Here is a 21,177-nt window from a genome sequence, read left to right as displayed (position 1 = left end):
GAAAATAATTTTTTTTATTGAATTTATGAGTGATGTGATAATTATGAATAAATTTTTATTTTTTTAAAATAATTTAAAATGTAACATTATCTTAAAATTATTTGAATAATGAAATATAAATTTTTCTGTGTAGATTTTAATTAATTAAAAAAATTGTATTATTTTCATACTAAAAACTGTAAAAGATATTTGAAAAATAATTAAGAATCAATATCTTATAGGTTAGAATTAAAGTAAGGGTGTAAACTTTATGCTTGGAGTCACTTTAACCATTTTGGATTTGGACACTAGGGTAGGGTTAGGTTTAAAAATCATTATAACTAATTATAATATACTAAAATAATTTTTTATACGAAAAAGATAATATTAGAATAATATTTCTAAAATAATAATAATTATACAATCAAATATTTCAATTTAAAAAATAAAAATAATTTATTTAATAAAATAAAATTGAATTAAAAAATATTGTTTTATATTATTTTATAAATAATAATATTATTATTATATAAATTTACTTTTTTTATCATAAGTAATTATATTATTTTTATTATATTATTAATAATTATTTTTGTTTATATTATTAAATGTTTTTATTATATAAATTTATTTAATGAGATTTTATTTATATTATATTATATATATATAATGAATTATGTATATATAATAGATTATCCCTTAAGTTTTTGTTTTAACCGTATAATCGATTATATATATAATATCGATTATATTTTATATATGATAATAATAATTAATTAGTTAATATATATTTTTTAATATTTGATTATGCAGAAAAAATATTTTGTGTGAAAGAGTGCAAGGATAATGAGATAAAATCATAGTATTTACTTAATTTTAGTCGAGAATTATTGCACTTAGAAGAGAGAAAGTGAAATACTCAATTTTTACCTGTACATCATTTTTTAAATAGTCTGATCCAAACGTTAATTTTATTCTTTCTTAATCAATTAATGAAACAGATGATCTTATTACTTTAATATAATTATAATTATTTAAATTTTTTTAATATATTTTTTACTATAACTTAATTATTAAAATTGTAGGTAGATACTCATAGATGACGAGAGAAAATGTTTTCATCTTATCTTTACTTAATGATATTTGATATTTAAAAGATACGAATACATATAATAATAATATACATATAATTTATATATTGTATTTATATATAAAGAGAATTCTCCTGTTTAACTACTATTTTAATTTATTTCAATTTTATTTTTATATTTATATTTTATTTTATTATTTTAAAAATATATGAGAGGAGATATTTGTCATTTTGAGCAGTTTTTATTTTATATTTCAAAAGGATAACAGAATGCATAACATTATTTTTAAATTAAAAAATGTTTAAATTCAAAAAATTTAAATTCAAAACTAAACATTGAGCTTGCTAAGGAGCATTGCACAATTGAATCTTTTTTCCAGTTCATCTTCACTTTTATCTAGTTCATCTTCACTTTTATCCCATCAAACACTTTTTTTCGTTTTCTATTTTCATATTCAAAATTCAAAATATGAGAAGTCGTAGTTTCCTTTCAGAACCACGAAACCAACAAGTAAGTATTGTTTTTTCAATTATAAAGTAGAAAATCGAAATGTAATGTTTGAATTTACTTTTATTTTTTTATTCATTTATGCATGTCTTTGGCATTGTATGATGACAATATTGTTATTATTGTGCTGACATAAATAACGACATACAATACAAACGAAGACAACAATTTAATCAAACTTATAATAGAACTATTAAAGAAAAAAAAGAATAGTAGGATTTTGTTCATGAAATAAAAAATTGAAAGGAAAAAAACTACTAGATAAAAGTGCATAGGTTGGAGTGAGAGGAGTTAGTCGAAGAACAAACAAGCGAAATGCTTATGTTTTGGGATTTGATTGAGAGGGTTAAAAATAAGGGAATGGTGGTGATGGAGGATATGGAGAGAAAGTGATTGACGATGGTGATGGTGGTAAAAGATAAGAAAGATTTGACTTAAGTCTCTCTGTGGGTCCAATGCAAAAAAAAAAAAAACATATTTCATTATATTTTTTTCTTTTGTATTTTTCATGATTAATGTTGATTGAACAATTGATGATGAATTTTTGGTTGATTACTTAATGGTGTCACATGTGTTGTAAAGATAAAAAAAATGTGAATGCGAGAGTGCTTGTAATAATAATAATAATAATAATAATAATAATAATAATAATAATAATAATAATAATAATAATAATAATAATAATAATAATAATAATAATAGTAAAAAATTGGATACACATACGCATTAACTCTGTATTTTCGTTAATATATATAATATCGATTATATTTTATATATGATAATAATAATTAATTAGTTAAAATATATTTTTAAATATTTGATTATGCAGAGAAAATATTTTGTGTGATTGAGTGCAAGGATAATGAGATAAAATCATAAAATTTACTTAATTTTATTGGAGAATTATTGCACTTAGAAGAGAGGAAGTGAAATACTCAATTTCACTTTTTTATCTGTACTTTCTTTCTTAAATAGTCTGATCCAAACACTATTTTTCCTCTTCCTTCATCATGATCAGTACTCCACTAAGGAAACACAAGGTAAAGAGTTTAATATATATTTAATTAGTATTTTTTTTTCAAATTCTACTATTAATGTTTAAAGAAAAAATTTAACAATCTGAATTTTAAATATTTTTTTTTATCAATATCTTACATCTTACAAGGAAAATGTTTTGTTAACACTATAACAGTAAATAACAACATTCAACAATCCTTTATAATAATATTTTAATACTTTTAATTAAAAATAAAAATAAAAATAATTAAAATATTATTTTGTTTTTTTTAAGAGTATGTATTTACTGTACAGTGTCAAGGTATAAGGGTCCTACTATTAGGTTATTCCGTTAACTTGTCATGTCATTAATTTCTCTAAAGTAACTTCATAAATAATTTTTTGTTAAGTTTTTATAGCCTTTCATCTTATTAAAGAAAAAGGTTTTCTTAAACCCTATTTTTTCATTAAATTAAATTTTAGTCTCAACAATTTTTAAACAGTCTTAGAAAAGAAGATTGATTTTAATTTTTTATTACGGATTAAAAATAAAATTTGAAAAAAAATTCAAAAAATATAGACACGTAACAAGATTAAACTGAGTGTATATGTTTTCATGTAACTAGAGAAAAATGGCAATACATAAAGAAATATTTGAAAAGCTTTGCCACATGTGATAACAAAATTTGAAATAGTTGAAATCGGTGGGACCAACCCGCTCCCAACGAATACCTAGCCCAATAAACGGTTCAGATTTGTTCGGATTTTGAACCAACCCATTTACCCTCCTAACAATAACAACAATTATCCAATTTCATCTTTCACTGTTTCCCTACTCTGCATTCTGCGCCCATAAGAAGAACCAAACGAAGATCCTTTTTACTCATAATAAATCAAAAAATCATATCTCTCTCAATACATACGCATTCCAATGTCGACGCAGAATCGTCGCTCGTCGTTTTCCTCCTATACGGCGTCGTCTTTGGCCAAACGAAATTCAGCCGTCGTGTCGTCCGGGAAGGCTGCTAAGAGAGCGCCGCTCGCCAACATCACCAACCAGAGGAATGCGCCTTCCTCTTCTTCAGTAATGATCGTTTCACTGTTTTAATTTTTTCATTAATTTCTCTGCCGTAATGAATCGCTGAGATTGTGGAACGTGGAACGTTATTAGGATTTGTTAAAACATTTTTTGCTTTGTTTTGAATCATTTCATTCTGGAATCAGAGTACGCTGTGTCATGCATTGTAAATTGGATTATCGGTGCCTTCTTCTTACTGGAGAATGTTATTTGTGTGGAAGGGTTTGTGGAACTGTAGTTGCGCGCGAGGTTCTTAATCTCTTTTTGTGTTTCAGTTTGTGTTGTCTCTGTCGTTGTGCTCAAAAGAAGATTTGTAGTTTAGTTTTGGAGATTTTGGTGATGAGAATTCTATGATCGGTGTGGTTTTTCAGCTGAATTTTTGTTATTTGTGGCCAGAGCCTCTTTTGAAAAATTTAAAATTGTTTTCTACTGTGGAAAGGACATAAAGAGGTGGGAACCACTGATAAGAATGTATTATTTTATTTGAGGAATATATGAAAAGTAAAGAGACTGAAAAGTTCATTTTTATAAGCAAAAATTTGAAGAAAAACACTTATTTTTTCTTAAATTTGAAAACTTTCTAAGTCAGTAAGGTGAGAGGTTCTGGAGTTTGGATTCTGTTCCGGTACGCCCAACTTGAGGTCGGAACAGATTCTCTCAGTAGGTTGAAAACTTTAGGAGTACATGCTTAAGTCGTTAATAATTCGTAAAGGTCCTCATTTTTTATTGAATACCGTTCAATTGGCATCACAAAACCCTGCTTAACTTTGGTGCTTAGATATGTTAGTTGGCTGCAAAGGTTTTGTTTTATCTATGGCTTAGCTGGACTTTTTAATGCAAGGTTTCAAGTTCAACTAAAGCTTCCAAGACCAAGAAGGAGGCTCCAGCAATAAGCAGTAGCATCACAAGATCAACAATTTGTGGGAACAACTTACGTGAGTTAAAGACTATTAACTCAAGTACAACTATTTTTCCAAAGGCTAATTGTTTACCACGAAGGAAGGATGCTGCTCCCACAGTTGCCAGAGTCTATGTGCCGGTTCAGAGCACCTTTGATGTTTCTCCTAGTAAATCAGATGCGAGGTCCGTTTCTCTGGATGAAACGTTGTCTTCTTCTTATTCTATCAAGAGTCCTGATGAAGTTGAATATCTGGACAACAGGGATGTCTCAGCTTTTGATTCAATTCAGAGAAAGACAAGCAATTTGAGCGTTTGTGATACCTCCAAGACAGAAGGTTGTGCAGTACTGCAATTTTCCTTTGCTCTAAGTCACATTTAAGTTTAATTGTATGGTCAATCAAAATTTGGATTATGATATTTTTTGCTTATTTGAAGTGAAGTATAGTATTTAAAATTTTCAATCTAAGGTAGTGATGTTCATATGTTTACAGGTAACACATATAGTAGGGAAATAGTTGTTGATTTGGAAAGAGAGGGCAAGGTTGTCAATATTGACAACATTTACTCGGATCCGCAGCTTTGTGCAACGTATGCTTGTGATATCTACAAGAACCTTCGTGAATCTGAGGTAACACTTCGTTTTTTCATTGTGAAAATAATGATTAGTGTTTCTTACTTCCTACATGGAATATAATGACTTATTCATGCTTTCATCACTACTAACTGGCCAAATGTTTGATATCAATTCATATTGATAATTTATATTAAGTATTCTGATTTCGGATGTTTTCCAATTTCTGGAAACTTAGGAAAAGAAAAGGCCTTCTAGTGACTTCATGGAGAGAATTCAGAATGACATAAATGTTAGCATGCGTGCAATATTGATTGACTGGCTTGTTGAGGTAATTTTTTTTCATAATAAACGTCTAGAGTCTTGAAATTTGTGATTTGTAGGGAGAGAAAAAATATTGATGTGGTCATGATACAAAAGGGCTTTGGCTAATTTATTCTTTGAAAAGTCTTTGCTCAAGTTAGATCTCGTTCTCAAACCCCTTTTATTATGCTAAACTTCAACTTTTCAATTGCAGGTGGCTGAGGAGTATCGCCTTGTACCTGATACATTGTATTTGACAGTGAACTACGTTGATCGGTATCTTTCAGGGAAGGCCATGAATAGACAAAGATTGCAATTACTTGGTGTTTCCTGTATGATGATTGCCTCGTAAGGGAGCATTATATATCACTTTCATGTTTTCTAAATATATGCATTTTATACTTTTTTTTGGCTCTCAAGGCTAGCATCAACATATAGAACAATAATTTGGGTTTTGGTTCTGGTTGACAGTAAATATGAGGAGATTTGTGCACCACAGGTGGAGGATTTTTGTTATATAACTGATAATACGTACTTAAAAGAAGAGGTATGCATTGAATTTGTTGGTTAACTATTACTGTTTTAAGTTTGTTTCTCCTATGACTTGAAGTGAGAAAATCTCCTCAAAATCATATTTAAATGCAGCTTTTACGAATGGAATCTGCTGTTTTGAATTATCTGAAGTTCGAAATGACAGCCCCAACAGTTAAATGTTTCTTAAGGTAATAGGTAGTTACCAACGATTGTAATTGATGATTAAGATTAGGAAAACATTCACTCTTTTAATATTCACTCTTTCTTTTTTGTAATATAATTTCAGACGATTTGTTCATGTAGCAGCTCATGATGTCCAAGAGGTATCTTTCGCGCTTGAACTGCTTTTGTACATATGCATTAAAGAATACTATTGTTCAATCTTATTCAAGATTCCGTTTCTAAAATATTGGCCTTTTGGTGGTTTTACCTGTCCACTTCTCAGGTACCTTCACTTCAACTAGAGTGCCTAACCAACTTTATTGCCGAATTGTCGCTCTTGGAGTACAGCATGCTGTGTTATCCTCCATCACTGATAGCTGCTTCAGCAACTTTCCTTGCCAGATTTATACTTTTCCCTTCAAAGAAACCATGGGTATGCTTATCGTCACAATGTTCTAAACCACATGTACCGGCATTCAGGGAAAGTTTTGTATGATTTGATGGCTTACTATTTCTGTGTTTTGCAACAGAATTCCATATTGCAGCATTACGCACAATACCGGCCTTCTGATTTGTGTGCTTGTGTGAAAGATCTCCATCGCCTTTGTTGCAGCAGTAGCGATACTTCCAATTTACCCGCTATCCGAGAGAAATACAGTCAGCACAAGGTAATTTGCCTAAGCACAAACAGAATTACTATGCCATGTTTTCCCCTTTTAGTTAGGTTGCTTACTTCATTTATGTAACAGTACAAATGTGTGGCCAAGAAGTACATCCCTCTCTCAATACCGCAAGAAGTTTTCCGGAATTGACTGAATTCATGTTGACAATCCCATTATGGCTCAGGCCAAGTTTTGACAAAGCTTCAGTCTCAATGATGCAAGGACCATTTCGGGCGAAAAAGGCATAACTTGGAACACATCTCGTCATATCACACAGATCAAACGTGTGATCTAAAACTTCTTGGATATGTGCTGGTGAAGCTAGTGACATATACATGCCATTAGAATTTCATGTGAGAACTCCTCGCAGACACAAAGCACATAAATGGTATTCATAGGAATTCCCTCGAGTATTCATTCTAGAATCCCGTGTGACAAATTCCCTCTATTCTTAGTGTATACATTGCGCGTATTGTTTTCTTCTATTATGAAAATATGCTAAGTTGCAAATTATGAAGCTTTCTTATCAGTTCCTTTCTTAGGTATGTTATGTTTTAGTGTAGTACAAGGGATAGAGAAGCCGATTTGATTTGATTTCACGATGCTTGAAGAAGTTGAGATCGAAGACAAGTTGACTCGTTTATAACCAATGTCACATGGTTTCTGAAACAAAACTAAGTTTCCCTAATGTAATACAAAGGCTAACCTAGTTTGAATCTCTAAATATGCATCCCATATATATTTCCATTACTTTTCCTTAAACAAATTAAGATTTGGGGAAATTTTGAATCAAGAAATTACATCACACATAAAGACGAAAACAATAACAGTAAATGGAAATAGAAAACAAAGTAATCTATGAAATCGTCTATTAGATCGTTCACCAATTATGTATAGAAATTGAAAATTAAATGGAATTGTGTAGAAGTAAATGAAAATGAGAAACGTAATTAAAAAAACTGAAATTAAAATGGACACAAAATGAAATTATAGTGATGAAACAAAAACAAAGTATTATCATATGGCTAAAATAAAATTGTACAAGACGATTCAAGTAATGCATGAATGTAAAAACGAATTAAAAATAAAATCTAAATTTAAAGTAACAAGCAAAACACAGACAAATTCTAGAACTATAAAAACTAAATGCAACTATTAAATTGTCTAGTTAATAATTGTCTACTACATCATTTGATAATTTTGACAACTAAAATATGAATTTAAGGTAACAAGCAAAATGCAGACGAATTAAAGAACTATAAAAACTAAATGTAACTATTAAATTGTCTAGTCAATAATTATCTACTAGATCATTTGTTAATTTTGCAATGAAAATCTAAGAGTCTAATCAAATTATAGATGAAAAAAATGTAAAAGTGCATAAATGTAAATGAAAGAAACAGAAAACAACAGAAATTGAAAGGAAATAATTGAATTCTTCCAAAGGAAGAAACAAACAAGGAAACTGTAACAAAAAGTATATATAAAAATAGACCATCTAATGAACTAAAATTGTAAGAACTTGGAATAGAAAACAAAGCATAACTAGAATTTAAATTGCAATTGAAAAAAATTGAAGTTGAAAGAAATTCAATGCATAAAATAAAATGTAAACACGGAAATTAAAAGGTATTGGAGTAAATAGAAGAAAATTTTGTTCAACAAATGTGAAACATCAAACAGAAACCATGGTCAAGTTATCTTCATCCTTGAATGCAAAAAACCCAAATTTGAATTCTTTATTTAATGAAGAAAACACAAACCCAATTGGTTTGTATGTTTAAAGAAAGCAATTCATAATTAAGAACTGAATTCTAAAACGAATCAAGAGAAGAAAACAACTTGAACAAAACATCGTCTAACATAGTTTCATATTCGTTGTTATCCAATTCAAGAATTCAATCACCTTCCAAATGTAAATTTGTATAATCTTAAAGCATAAAAGAAGATAACACATAAAGGGTAGAAGAAGAAACATGAGACAGGGAAGAGATAAAACGAAGAACTTGAATGGTAAAAAATTGTAAACTATATAAATTGAAAAATAGAGAACTAGCTAAACTGTAAAAAAAAAAAAAAACTAAATGTGATCTACCATCTATTCTAAGTCTAAAATCTTAGTGAGTGTGCAATTGATTATTTCTTCTTTGCTGTAATTGATTGTTTGCTAGTTTAATAGGTTATTTTTATGTTTTTGTACTGCATATGTGAATAGGAAAGAGAAACTGAAAATTCCTTGATTGCTTTGACTATGCCTTCACGTGAGTGTCCTTGGAATTGATTATTGAACAACAAATTCTTCACAACTTTTTCTAGTCAAACAAAAAACTGAAAAAACCATTGATTGTTTTCACCTCTTTGTTCAATTTTAATTGGTTAAACTGCACCTTGAACAGATTGCCTAAAATGTTGTGAAACTCTATAAAAACACAGCCATGCATTGTATGTGAACACCATTTCTGCACTGCCTTTCTAGCCCATTTATGTTCTGCATTTTATTTTCTCACAGCTTGATCAAATGGCCTCTTCCTCACACAAGAAAAGAAGGTCTCGAGAGCCATCTGCCACAATGCTGGGGTGCTGGAAAATTGGTTTGCTAGAGATGAAGAAGTAATGATTTCTTTCATGCATGAAATGAGCAGAAAACAAATTAACATCCCAAAAGTGTTGGATGTCTTATGGATGAAGGAGAAAAACCCAGAAGAATTAAGGGCATTATTGAAATTTCAAAGGCTAAAACCTTTCCTTGAAATGACAGGAAATGTGTATCCTGATCTAATCAAGGTATTCTACACAAACCTTAGCTTAGAAGGGAAGAATCTGGTTTCTAGTATGAAAGGTATCAAGATGTTGATCACCTCTAAAGTTTAAAGTGGGCAGAGGAAACATAGCTGAAATAAATGAATTCAACAAGATGAAATTTTATAGATCTTGCTTAAAGGATCCATTACATGCATTCAACAGGTTTCATGTAGGTACACTCATACCAACCCCTAGATTTTTAGCATTTATAATTGCATGGCACCAACACCCAGGGGGAGCAATCATGCTATGCTACATGAGGAGGATTTGATCTTGATGTACTACATCATGAATAAAATCAAAGTGAATTGGATCAACATAATGAAGGAACACATGCTCAAGTCTAGAAGACTTTATGACTATAAGTTTCCCTATGTCATCTTGATTTCAAAGCTCATTGACTACTTTGAAGTGGATGTGAACAATGAAAGAAATGAGACTATCAAAGTTTTTAGTGAAATTGACTGCTCAACCCTAATGAAAATGGGTTTCCAAAAGTATGATGATGCATGGATTCACAAACCAAGTGTTGTTCCCAGTGTTTAAACAATTGGTTGTTCGTGAAAACAACTGGTTGATTTTCTGGAATCAAACTTAAAAACAGTTTTCTATTGGTTGAAAAAAAATTTAATTGATTGATTCTTCATAGCTTTTCACTCTACCTTCAATCCTTGCAAAAACCTTTTCAAAAACAATTCACCCCTCTCTTGTTTAAGGCCTCAAATTCTAACAGGATGATGAAACTCCTACTCATGAGATGCATGAAGAAGTTCCTGCTTTTCAATCTCTTAAAAGTTTTTTCAACATGTTAATATTTCTGTTTTACACACTCTGGAACTTTTTCAATTGGTTATCTAAAAAATCAATTGACTAAATGTTTTCTGATGTGAAGTTGTTTGAAGTTTGTGTTGTTACCAAAATTTTGTTTTGTTTCAAAAAGTCTGTTTTGTTTCCACATTCAGTTTTAAACCTCTATTTTTTTGTTTGTTTTGATTCTACTTAGTGTATTTCATTATTTCAACCAGTTATTTTAGTTTTCAATATGTTGTTTTCCTAACAAATTTAAAATTGTTTTTCAAATCTAGTTCTGTTTTGAATTCTATAAAAGGGAGAATGGTTTTTTTGATCAAAACATCACTTGAATACACACATTCTTACTGTTTTCAAAAAGCTTGAGAAGTTCTTTTAGGAAATTTGACTTTTGGAGAGTTCCTTTGAAACTTTGTGAGTTCCTTGTGCTTTATTTTTTATCATTAGCTTGAGATTAAGGGATTCATAAATGTTTTGTAGTTTGGAGGTCCTTGGTTGTGTCTCCTAAGTCTGGAAATAAGGTGTATTTGTTTCATACTTCTTCTATTTTCTAAAGTTATGTTAGTGTGCTTCTAAGATAGGGTTTCTTCAAGCATAAGCTTGGTTGGAATAGTGTTTTTCAGTGTGTGCTTGCAACTCTTGTAGGGTTCAAGAGTTGTTCTTGACAAATCTTTGTAAAAGATTCTTTTGATATAGTGAAATCCATCTTAGTGTGAGATGGGATAGAATGTAGCTCAATTCTGAGTGAAGCGGTATAAAATCTTTGAGCGTTTTTCTGCTCTCATATTCATTGTTTTGATGTTCTGGAAAATTTGTAAGAACTGGTGTAAAAAGTAATCTCTTGTTTCAAAGATCAACCACTTGTTTTTAGTGCAGTATTTGTTTTTCCAGTGTTTTGATAATACAATCCCTAAAAGTTACTAAATTTGCTTAAGGAACTAAGTAACTGAAAAGTGTTTCAAGGTTGGAATCTTTCTTGCCACATTAAAATGAAAGTTTTAATTGGTTATCAAGTATTAGAATATATTAAAATCTTTTATTTGAAATTTGAAATCAAAACTGCTACTGTGTAAGTGAATGTGTCGTTTAGATTAGAAAAACTAAAGTTAAAAATATAATATAATTAGTTGTATCTCTCTACAATAAGTTGTTTTTCTCAAATTACCTCCTGCTAGGAAAATTTCAATATGTTATTCCATAAAACAATGAATTGTTTTCCTGTCAGGATTGCATAAAGTTGTTTTTGCGAAAATTATCCTAAGTACAATTCACCCCTCTTGAATTTAGACTCCCATATATATATATATATATATATATATATATATATTCTTTTTTTACAAGATATGTTAAAACTATGTGAAGTTTGGTTAAGTTAAAATCTAAGTTTCATGTTCCTAGATTGTCCAGATGTTCCATCGTCCAAGTGGTTCAAGATCATCTAATGGGTATTAGCGTTTGTGAAGAATTGATGGTTTGACTCCTCTGCTTGTTTTATTTAGTTTCCCTGTATATGTGGTTGATTTGTATGAGAAAAACACATAGTGTGAAGTTGTAAGGCAATTAATTTTATGTCTTGTACTCATGAAGATGAACTAGACAATTATCTTTAACATAAGAGTTGAGAGTTCTGTTGTGAGGTTTAGAGAGAAACTTTGTGTTGTAATATCTAAGAATACTCATAGTAAAACTCTATTCGTGGATATAGACTTGTTTAACAATTGAACCACATAAAATTGTTTGTGTGATTTTTGTACTTTGTTATACTTACTTTCTCATTCACAGTTTCTGCATGTTCGTTTATGTTAATTTTGTTATTCGATCCAGTGAATTGTGTTTGTGCTCTACAAAAGAGTATTTCGATAGAATAGTGATGAATGTTGATGGGCTTATTATTCTCATATCAAACGAGGAATTGACTACTTGTCTAATGTATACAAGAACAATTTGGTTGAGATGTGCATCAATTTCCATTTATTGGAAGTGGAAGCCCAAGAAGTTGGACAAAAAAAAATTCAAATAATTGATTTTCATAATGACTATCACGAATGGTTATTTTGTAGTGAGGATCACTGTTTTAAATGAAAAACAATTAGGAAATATTTTTGAATTAAAATAATGAAAATCAATTTCAACTTATTCAACTTCATAATGTTTTAAATGGAAAACAATTAGGAAACAATTTTATTGAAATTTGTGAATATGATTTAGTTGGATACAAATTAAAGAGTAAGTGTAACGACTCAATAAAATTAATGCATAACCTTTACATTATTATACATGGGTAATGGAATTGAAGATAAAAATAATTTACGTGATATGATAATTTTTGTATAATTAGACTCAAGTTTTAAGTTTGAGAGTATTAGCATACACATCAATGATTTTGATGGTAATAAATAATACCATTTTTTTTGTCTAACCGTACTATTTAGTATAAAACATGTTATATAAGTTTATAAGACTAAAAAACTGAACAAAGTTTAACACAACGTTAGACAAATGCATAAAAAGCATAGTTGTGGTCTCAAAGAAGAATGGACACAATTTACATGAAGTGCCTTGCGGACTCAAAAAGTAGACAAAGTCAATAGAAACACTAAATGAAGGCAAGTTAAAATTCTCATATTGATGAAAACTATCTAGCCTCAAAATCATTGGCTAAGAGATATACTACTAGAAAATCATTAAATAGAAAATAATTTTAGAGTTAAAAAATAATTAGTCACTATATTGACTAAATTATAGGACCCTTACTCCCACAGAGAAAAAGAGGTGTGTAGTAATCCTTACTATATACATTCCTATAAACCACCCCTTAAACATTATCGTAATGCTAAAAGTCCCCCTTATTCTACAGAGCCTAAAGTATGCCTCCCTTCTTTTGATGGAAACAAAAACGTTGTGACATATTTAGAATGGGAGACAAAGGTTGATTAAATTTTTGAAAACCACCAAGTGAATGAATGTAGAAGAATATCCATGGCTACCTTAAATTTCCAAGAACATGCCATGTCTTGGTTGAAACAAACACAAAATGGTGTTAGAATTGGAATGAATTGAAGGTTTGTATGAGAAGAAAATTTGTTCTGCCTTCATATGAAAAAATTAATAAGATATTAAAGAAGAAATGAAAGAACTTGTAAAAATAGGAAGCAAATTTATAGAAGGAAAAAAAGAGTTTATAAGAAGAGAGATAGAGTTTAGAGAAAAAAAGTATTAGTTCTTATGAGAAAGAAAGAAGATAAAGAACAAAAAGAAAGAGATGAGAGAGAAAAGAAAATAGAAAAGGAAAGAACAAAAAATCTTTGTCTGGAGCTGAACCAAATATTGATAACATTTTATTTTCTATGAAAAACCATTGTGAGGATGTGCTTGAAGAAAAATCTATGTTTAGAGCTTAACCAGATATAGATATAAAATTTTCCTCGACAGAAAAGCCATATGAAGGGTTGTTTGGAAATGAAGAAGAAGAGGAATCTAGAAAGGACGAGGAGTATCTTATAATATCCCGTACAAGCCTAGTTGTTAAAGAATGCTTAAAGGGGGATTGTAATACTTTGAACTCTCCTTTTCCTTTAAATCATTATGCTAGCTCTTCTTCTAAAAATTCACAAAACAACACTTTGAAATGTTGTTGCTCAGGTTGAGCAATGAAAAACAGAGTGAATAAAAACACTACTGAAAAGGGCTTTATTTCTTCCCAACAAAACTTTTATAAAAATAACAAAGGGCCTTATTTCCTTATTTTTTTTCTTTAAATAAATTCGTCTTAATTTTCTTATCCCACTTTTATTTTATGTTTACCGTAGGTTGCTACTTGACCTCGGAAGACAACAGTTAATCAAATAACAAGAGGTTGATGTTATTGAGCATCATTCAGATTTAAGGACAAATCATTCTCAAGAGGGAGAGAATGATGGAAATCATCCAACCTAAAAACCATTGGCTAAAATAATAAAAGAAGATGAAGCTTTATCAGAGAGGAGCACTCATAATTGAAGAGTCTTTTTCTTATTCTTAACCTTTTAAATATTGTATAGAGTAGTATAAGTTTTATTTGGGCTTGTTTTTTGGCTAATTTTCATGGGTCATATATTAGGCCTAGTAAAGTAGGATGTAAATAGGAAAAAAGAGTTTAGCTTGGGTTAAATTGGGCCTCCTTGGGCCCAATGCAACCCTAGGCCATCTAGAGTTCCTAAATAACCATCTAGGATAAAAAAAAAAGGCATGTAGTGACTAAGTGGAAGCATGGAACGTCCAAGCATGGCATGGGAAGCATGGGGAATCCATCTAAGCATAAGCAAGGAAGGCATGAAGGTCCACATGTCATCTCCTCAATGGAGAGGATTTTCCTCCAATGAAAAAATGTCACTTGTCAACCTCTAATTTGAGAAGATTTGCTCCAATAAGAGGAAGCCATTTGTCATCATAGGAATGGAGAGTTTTTAGGGTTAAAATTTGAACCTTGGTTGTCTTTAACACCATAAATAAGTGTGCTAGACCTTTTGTAAATTCAACATGAATTGAGTAAGAAATTTATGCAAAAATATTGTATCACTTGACTCAAGTCCACTCTATGTTAGCACCAATTTGTGTATCTAGTCTATAACTCTTTAGAAGTTGGCCTCACCTCTTCTAAATCTCTACTTCCGCACATCAAATTCACCTTTCTACCTCCATATAGCTTCCACATTGCCTCCATTTAATACATAACACATTTCAGATTCCAAAATAAGCAAGGAATTCAAGACTGGTTTGCATCACATATGTAGCTTACATGTAAGCTAAAGAGAACATACACAACTCGAAGAGTAGATGAAACATGTTATAAACATAAGTACATATGAAGTAAATGAAACTAACATGTTGAAATCACAAGACACATTTACAAATGTTAGAACATCTTAAAGTCATGCTAGTAGACTCCCACGTCTTGTTGATAATTTATTCATAGTGGACTTACTCTGTGAGTTTATATGATCGATTTGGTATTGTAAAAAATATAGAAGGGAATGCAATGAGAAAGGTGTTCTACATTAAGAATGTTGAGTATGACAACAAAAACTATCAATGAAAAGACAAACATGTTATGTAAAAGACTAAAACAATGGATAATTAAAGCACATAAAGTACACCAACTTTTTTTAGAACATCTATAAATAGAAATGAAGTAATGCAAAAAATATTAATGAACTATTCACAAATTTATTCTCTAGTGTAAGGGGTGCTTAGACTTTATATACACTTATTTAAAGTTTCCTTTTAAACAGTGTCAAACTCTTTGATTGTGGTTTGGCTCACCTGGCCTATGTTACGATATTAATTATACAACTTGCAATAATCGTCCTTGAAGAATTACTCCACTAGGAATCAGACTCATGACATTGACTTTCATACCAATTATTGGATCCACTAATGCAGAAAAGTCCTTAGACAATGATTTTTTTATATATTAGACCGTGGTTACTGTAGTCTTTCATCATGTAGTCTATATTATTGGGCAATAAACACTGGTTCCCAATCTCCGTTTATAAGTCACATCTCGACGGTGGTTCTTTTGACCAACCACAATGTATAACTTATAAAAAATAGGACTATAGAATACTCAGATAAGGGAAAAAACGAAGGTTTAGGCCACAACCGCCATCTAATCCCTTACCTGAGAGTGCTTAATATTGTACATGGTCGAGTTATAGACGACAATTATGGCCCAAAACCGCCGCCAATTATGAGAGTTTCTTTTTTTAGTTCATTCTGTTTTATGTGTTTCCCCTCCTTAATTAACCTCTTCATTCAAAATCTCAGTCAAGTACATAAATCCAGACACATTCATTCAAACAAGCAAATTATATATATTGATAATTGTATTACAAACACTAATACATATATGTATTACAAACACTAATACATATATGTATTACAAACACTAATACATATTCCTATCTATCAAACTGCTATACTATTCATTAGCTATCTTAGAGTTATAATAATTAACGAAATATGAGGCCCAAAAATTTATCACATAATCTTGGGCTTTCAAAGGCAGTGGTTGCTCATCCGTAAATACTTAAACGTCTACTAACAAGGTTTTTTCTAATAATCAGGGCATGGCATGGATATAGCACACTCAAAGGTTGACCCAATGCAAATTATCAAAAGCTGACATAGTTGAACCTAAAGGTTTGTAATTTTTTTCTTCCTTTTTTTATTCTTTATCAAAATATCAATATTAACTTTTAATTTATATTGAATGGTAGTGTAATAAACAACGAGAGGCTATAAGTGTGGCTACTACGTTATGCAATGGATGGTTACCATTCTAAGTCAAAAATATTGAGAGCATGAATGTCTGATGCAGTTTAAGTGGGTTAAACCTATGCAAAATGGAAGCAATTCGAGTGGGCTAAACCTATGAAAAATGGATGCATTTTGAGTGGGTTAAAACTAAACAATGTGAACGTATTTTGAGTGGGTTAAATCTATGCAACATGAATGCATTTTGCATGGGCTAAACCTACACAATATGGTCACGTTTTACATCACAAAGTTTGGGGCTAGTGTGGGTGTAGCCTACGCTTCTTGGACACTAATTAAATTAAATTAAACTCGTGAATGAATTTAGCGAACACAAATTTAATAATTTAAAATATTAGTGTGGGTTAGGCCCACGCAAGTTGTGAAATAAATAAAATACTAGGTAGAAATTGCTTGAATTTGAATATTTATACCTGTAAATATATTTAAAAATAAAATTTTAACTTTTTTTTAAAATTAATACCAGATTAAATTTGAATCAGTTTTCAATGAATCTAAATTCATTTTATGAGAATCTAATAAAAACATTATAAACAACACCAAAATTAAAAAAAAAAAAAAAAACACCAAATTTCAAATTGAAATGAATATTGAAATTGAATTATAACATGTGTCACTAATTAAAATCCAAATCAGAATGAATTAAGCATGATAACACGAATATCCTGTAATTAAAATCTAAAGCATAACAAAAAATCAGATTTGAAAGTTGCATAACACCTAATATTTATCAATAAAATTCAAAATAAATAAAAAATGTAATGTATAAGTGTTCTTAAAAATAACATGACATATGAAGAAAAAATTGAAACATAGATGCATGGATGATGAACTCAAGGCACTGGTTGGTCATCAAATTGTTCAGCATAGTACGGGTGGACTTGACTCGTGCTAGTTGATGTGTCAGGTTGATGTCGTTCCATCGTGGCTAATTTTTGCTCCAACATTTGTATTCTATCCATCAATATAGCTACATTTTGATTTATTTGATTAACTATTTGATTTGTTTCCATGACCTTTCGACGAAGTTGTTCATTCTCAGTTATGTAGTCAATGGAAGAAGGTAATATGTTAGGTTGAGTTATCGATGACACACCATGCCGAATGTTGGCAGACAAGTCTGCAGTGCCATAACATCGACCTTTTCTCTTGCCTCCAACAACATCTTTCCGGCATTGAGGCTTTATTGTTGATTGAATGTCAGAGGTAGATCCTTCAGAGTTGTTAGTTTGGATGGCTTTCAACCGCTCATGGTAGGTTTCCTAGTGCATTTTTACGAGTTCTCAATGTTACAATAGTAAGTTATAAATATAAAATATATAAGAAAAAGTAAACCAACAACTTACATAATTTTGTCTAGGACAAGTATCTACCCAAGCACCATCCTTCTTAGTGTGTGTTTCCATGAATAATTCATCTGGCTCAACAGGTCGACCATATTTATGCTCCTGAAATAAATGAAAATAGTTAACAATATTAGATATTGCGTACTAAATTGAATAAGATGTAACGAAATATATATAATTAATGTACTTACCAATCCCAATGCAATGTCCACGTGTGATTTACGACCAGTGGAATGCAATGCCCTACCTCGAGTTGATGACTGATTTAATTTATTTTGAATTGATCCAAACTTATCAACATAATTCATATCCTCATAGTTGCTCGACGCATGACATAAGTTGTCCTCATTTGACCCCTGTTCTCCATGAAGAACCCATATTTTGTAGTTGGGTTTGAATCCATATTGTAGCAAATGAGCCCTAACCAAAGACGGTTTAAGGATTTTCTCGCATATACATTTAATGCATGGACACCTTATCCCTCCATCTTGTGTATAGGAAATTTGTTCCATTGCCTTTGAAACAAATTCATAAACTCCGTTGATGAATCGTGGCTTAAGTCTCCTTGAGGGATCAACCATGTCATACATCCAATCCCGATCCATTATTCTACATGTTGATGATGAAAGTGTAAGGCAACATAGAAATACTTAGGTTGCATGTACGTTTTGTATGTACTTAGGTCTACATGCATTTCCATTCGTAAATTGGAATGGAACTTAATTTGAAAACATTAACTATACATGTACATGGTCTACGATTACCGTCTAAGATTACCATATACATGGTCTAACAACAGCATTGGACGGTCTAACTTCACCTTGTAAGGCAAGGATTACATGATGTAAGAAATGAGGTGGAAAAGAAGCATTAGAATGTGTAATATCACCTTCTAAAATTACTATCTGTTTCCCTATTTTCTCTTATGTCTAAGATTATTGTCTCTTCAAAGCCAGAAAGTATTGTTGGTTTATAATAAATGGGCAGAACATTCAAAAGGTCAACAAGAAAGTATTGTTGGTTTCTAATAAATGGGCAAAACAAGCATAGGGAGAGAGCCTTTATTAACTTATGTATTTTAGAGATATTTCATAAACTACGGGTCAACACTATACAAACTTTTGCTTGAGAAATATCAACACATTTGCAGTATTTTGTTCTTATATTATGTCTTGTAATTTTTGAATTATTGGTTATTGGCTTTTGGTTTTCTCAAACTTATTTTTAGTTATCCCCATTCCAGAACTGTTGGTTCTTAGATTAAATAGTGTTTGGATATGTGATGCGTTTTAAATTTTTCTTTGTATTTTGTAACCTTTCTAATAGCTAGAAGTCTTCTGGCACAAGGGTACAATGGTTTTTTTATTTTTGTTACTTTAGATCATTGTTTTCTACTTTTGCAGGGACAATCTACAAGTCTTGAGACAACGATATTATTATGCCACATGGAAAGCTGATGGAACACGATATATGATGCTGATTACTTGTGATGGATGTTATTTGATTGACAGAAAATTTATTGTCCAAAGGATCAATAAGCGATTTCCTTGCAGATATTCAAATGGGATATGTATGTTTATTCAATTTACTTTGTTATCAAGTGAGTTTTATCTGTCTCGAGTATTTGAAAGTTGTGTCTTGTCTTTTACAAATTTTGTTTTAGATTTATCTAAATGATAATTCAATTGTTTTCAATCATAATCATTTCAAGGGTACACTTGAGAGGAATCACCACTACACATTTATTGACAACTACAGTGTTGAGATATTATTGACTTCCTTCATGGTTTGTCTTACTCCTATTGTATTATATAAAATTAAAAAATTTAAATGGTTAGCTCTTGTTTACGTTTGCTATTTTGAGTTGTTATATTTTGTGGTCAACTAAAACCAAATGTATTCCTAACAAGTGTATTCCTAACAAGGTATTTCAGTTAACTAAATTATCTCCAAACAATCATGCAGTAAAACAAGCACATGTAAGCTTCTAGTTGGATTTGAAGCTGCCTCTGAATTGGGGGTCATTTTCTTAGTAGGTTTGAAAATCCTGGATCATAAATATTATTTGAATGTCTTCTCTCTCTTTTCTTTGGGTCCATACTCAATCTACATTTCCTCTTCTCTTATTTTATAAAGAGAACAACCAAACCAAAAGATATTAACTTTCCATAAAATTCAGAAAAGGTTTACCTCAAGCTGTGACTCCACGGCACAACAAAAGCTTCCTCAGACACCCAAAAAAGAAACACCTCTTTGAACCTTCAAAATCCAAATTTCATAGTGAAAAGATGAACGAAGACAAAACAGAAACAAAGAAATAGAAATGCAATACCGGAACGGAGCTTGAACCACAAAACTTTTAGCTGGAAGGGAACTTCTAGGATTCAATTTGAACTTTTAGCTGCAAATTGGAAAAAGAGGGTTTGGGACTGAGAAATTGAAAAGATTAGGAAGTTAGAAAGTGACACAGTGCTTTGTGCTTTTGAGAGTGTTTTTGGAGGCTAAGAAAATATCAGGAAAAACTGGAACTGACAGTGTTGTGGGATTTGGCAGTTTCGAGTTTTTGGGCACTACAAATTTTTGACTTATGCAACACAATCCAAAATTCACTTTACAATTTATGTCATTTAAATTATATATTTTTAAAATACATGTAAATAAAATTTCTAATTTTTGAAATATTTAAAATTTGATTAATCTAATTATATAATAATCATTTGTACGGTAATATTTGAATTCATCACAAACTTATATCAACCTATATATTCTATGGTTTTGAATATCTTTTTATGCCCACAATTTTTAAATATATATGCAAAATCACATATATTTATAATAAAATTAAAAAATACGGATACAAAGATTAATAAATATAATATGATCGGAGGAGCAAAATCAATTCTCCGTTAAATACCTTTGTATTATATTTATGTGTTTGTTATTGAATATTGGACTCATTGGTTTTAATATACAAAAGGATTTAAAGATAAGTTTTTATTAGTTTGGTTTTAATTAAAAATACCATAATATTAATTAAAAATATTACAATGACAATTAAAACATCATAATATTTTACTTAATTATTAATACAAAATATTATTATATATTAATGCAAGTCTGA

At 30.3% G+C, this 21,177-nt stretch overlaps 2 protein-coding genes across 3 annotated transcripts; one reads left to right on the top strand and one right to left on the bottom strand.

Moving 5' to 3' along the window:
• Positions 1 to 3,355: 3,355 nt before the first annotated feature.
• On the top strand, positions 3,356 to 7,296 carry LOC137813517 (cyclin-A1-1-like). Of its 2 annotated transcripts, XM_068615828.1 has the most exons (12): positions 3,356 to 3,657; positions 4,493 to 4,734; positions 4,813 to 4,886; positions 5,043 to 5,179; positions 5,361 to 5,453; positions 5,640 to 5,773; positions 5,897 to 5,972; positions 6,071 to 6,147; positions 6,246 to 6,282; positions 6,405 to 6,554; positions 6,652 to 6,789; positions 6,871 to 7,296. In XM_068615828.1, exons 1-12 carry the CDS (start codon positions 3,505 to 3,507, stop codon positions 6,931 to 6,933), a joined length of 1,374 nt encoding a protein of 457 aa, XP_068471929.1. In that variant the 5' UTR covers positions 3,356 to 3,504; the 3' UTR covers positions 6,934 to 7,296. The 2 variants fall into 2 exon arrangements, with proteins under 2 accessions (XP_068471929.1, XP_068471928.1); XM_068615827.1 differs by having other exon boundaries at positions 3,385 to 3,657; positions 4,493 to 4,886.
• A 10,031-nt stretch (positions 7,297 to 17,327) lies between these two features.
• Positions 17,328 to 20,607, bottom strand: LOC137813516 (uncharacterized). Its single transcript, XM_068615826.1, has 5 exons — positions 20,389 to 20,607; positions 20,247 to 20,315; positions 18,248 to 18,665; positions 18,057 to 18,158; positions 17,328 to 17,972 (listed from the first exon to the last, which is right to left on the bottom strand). Exons 3-5 carry the CDS (start codon positions 18,659 to 18,661, stop codon positions 17,544 to 17,546), a joined length of 945 nt encoding a protein of 314 aa, XP_068471927.1. The 5' UTR covers positions 18,662 to 18,665; positions 20,247 to 20,315; positions 20,389 to 20,607; the 3' UTR covers positions 17,328 to 17,543.
• Positions 20,608 to 21,177: the final 570 nt, after the last annotated feature.

The sequence above is a fragment of the Phaseolus vulgaris genome, chromosome 1, assembly GCF_000499845.2.
Source record: "Phaseolus vulgaris cultivar G19833 chromosome 1, P. vulgaris v2.0, whole genome shotgun sequence".
Lineage (NCBI taxonomy): Eukaryota > Viridiplantae > Streptophyta > Magnoliopsida > Fabales > Fabaceae > Phaseolus > Phaseolus vulgaris.
This window is presented reverse-complemented; position numbering and strand designations above follow the sequence as displayed.

Coding starts and splice junctions, on each gene's coding strand:
- LOC137813517 (XM_068615827.1), top strand. CDS start 3,505: ATGTCGACGCAGAATCGTCGCTCGTCGTTTTCCTCCTATACGGCGTCG. Junction 5,774..5,896: donor TCCTGTATGATGATTGCCTC/GTAAGGGAGCAT, acceptor TCTGGTTGACAG/TAAATATGAGGAGATTTGTG. Junction 6,148..6,245: donor ACAGTTAAATGTTTCTTAAG/GTAATAGGTAGT, acceptor ATATAATTTCAG/ACGATTTGTTCATGTAGCAG.
- LOC137813516 (XM_068615826.1), bottom strand. CDS start 18,661: ATGGATCGGGATTGGATGTATGACATGGTTGATCCCTCAAGGAGACTT. Junction 18,159..18,247: donor TGGACATTGCATTGGGATTG/GTAAGTACATTA, acceptor CATTTATTTCAG/GAGCATAAATATGGTCGACC. Junction 17,973..18,056: donor CTTGTCCTAGACAAAATTAT/GTAAGTTGTTGG, acceptor AAAATGCACTAG/GAAACCTACCATGAGCGGTT.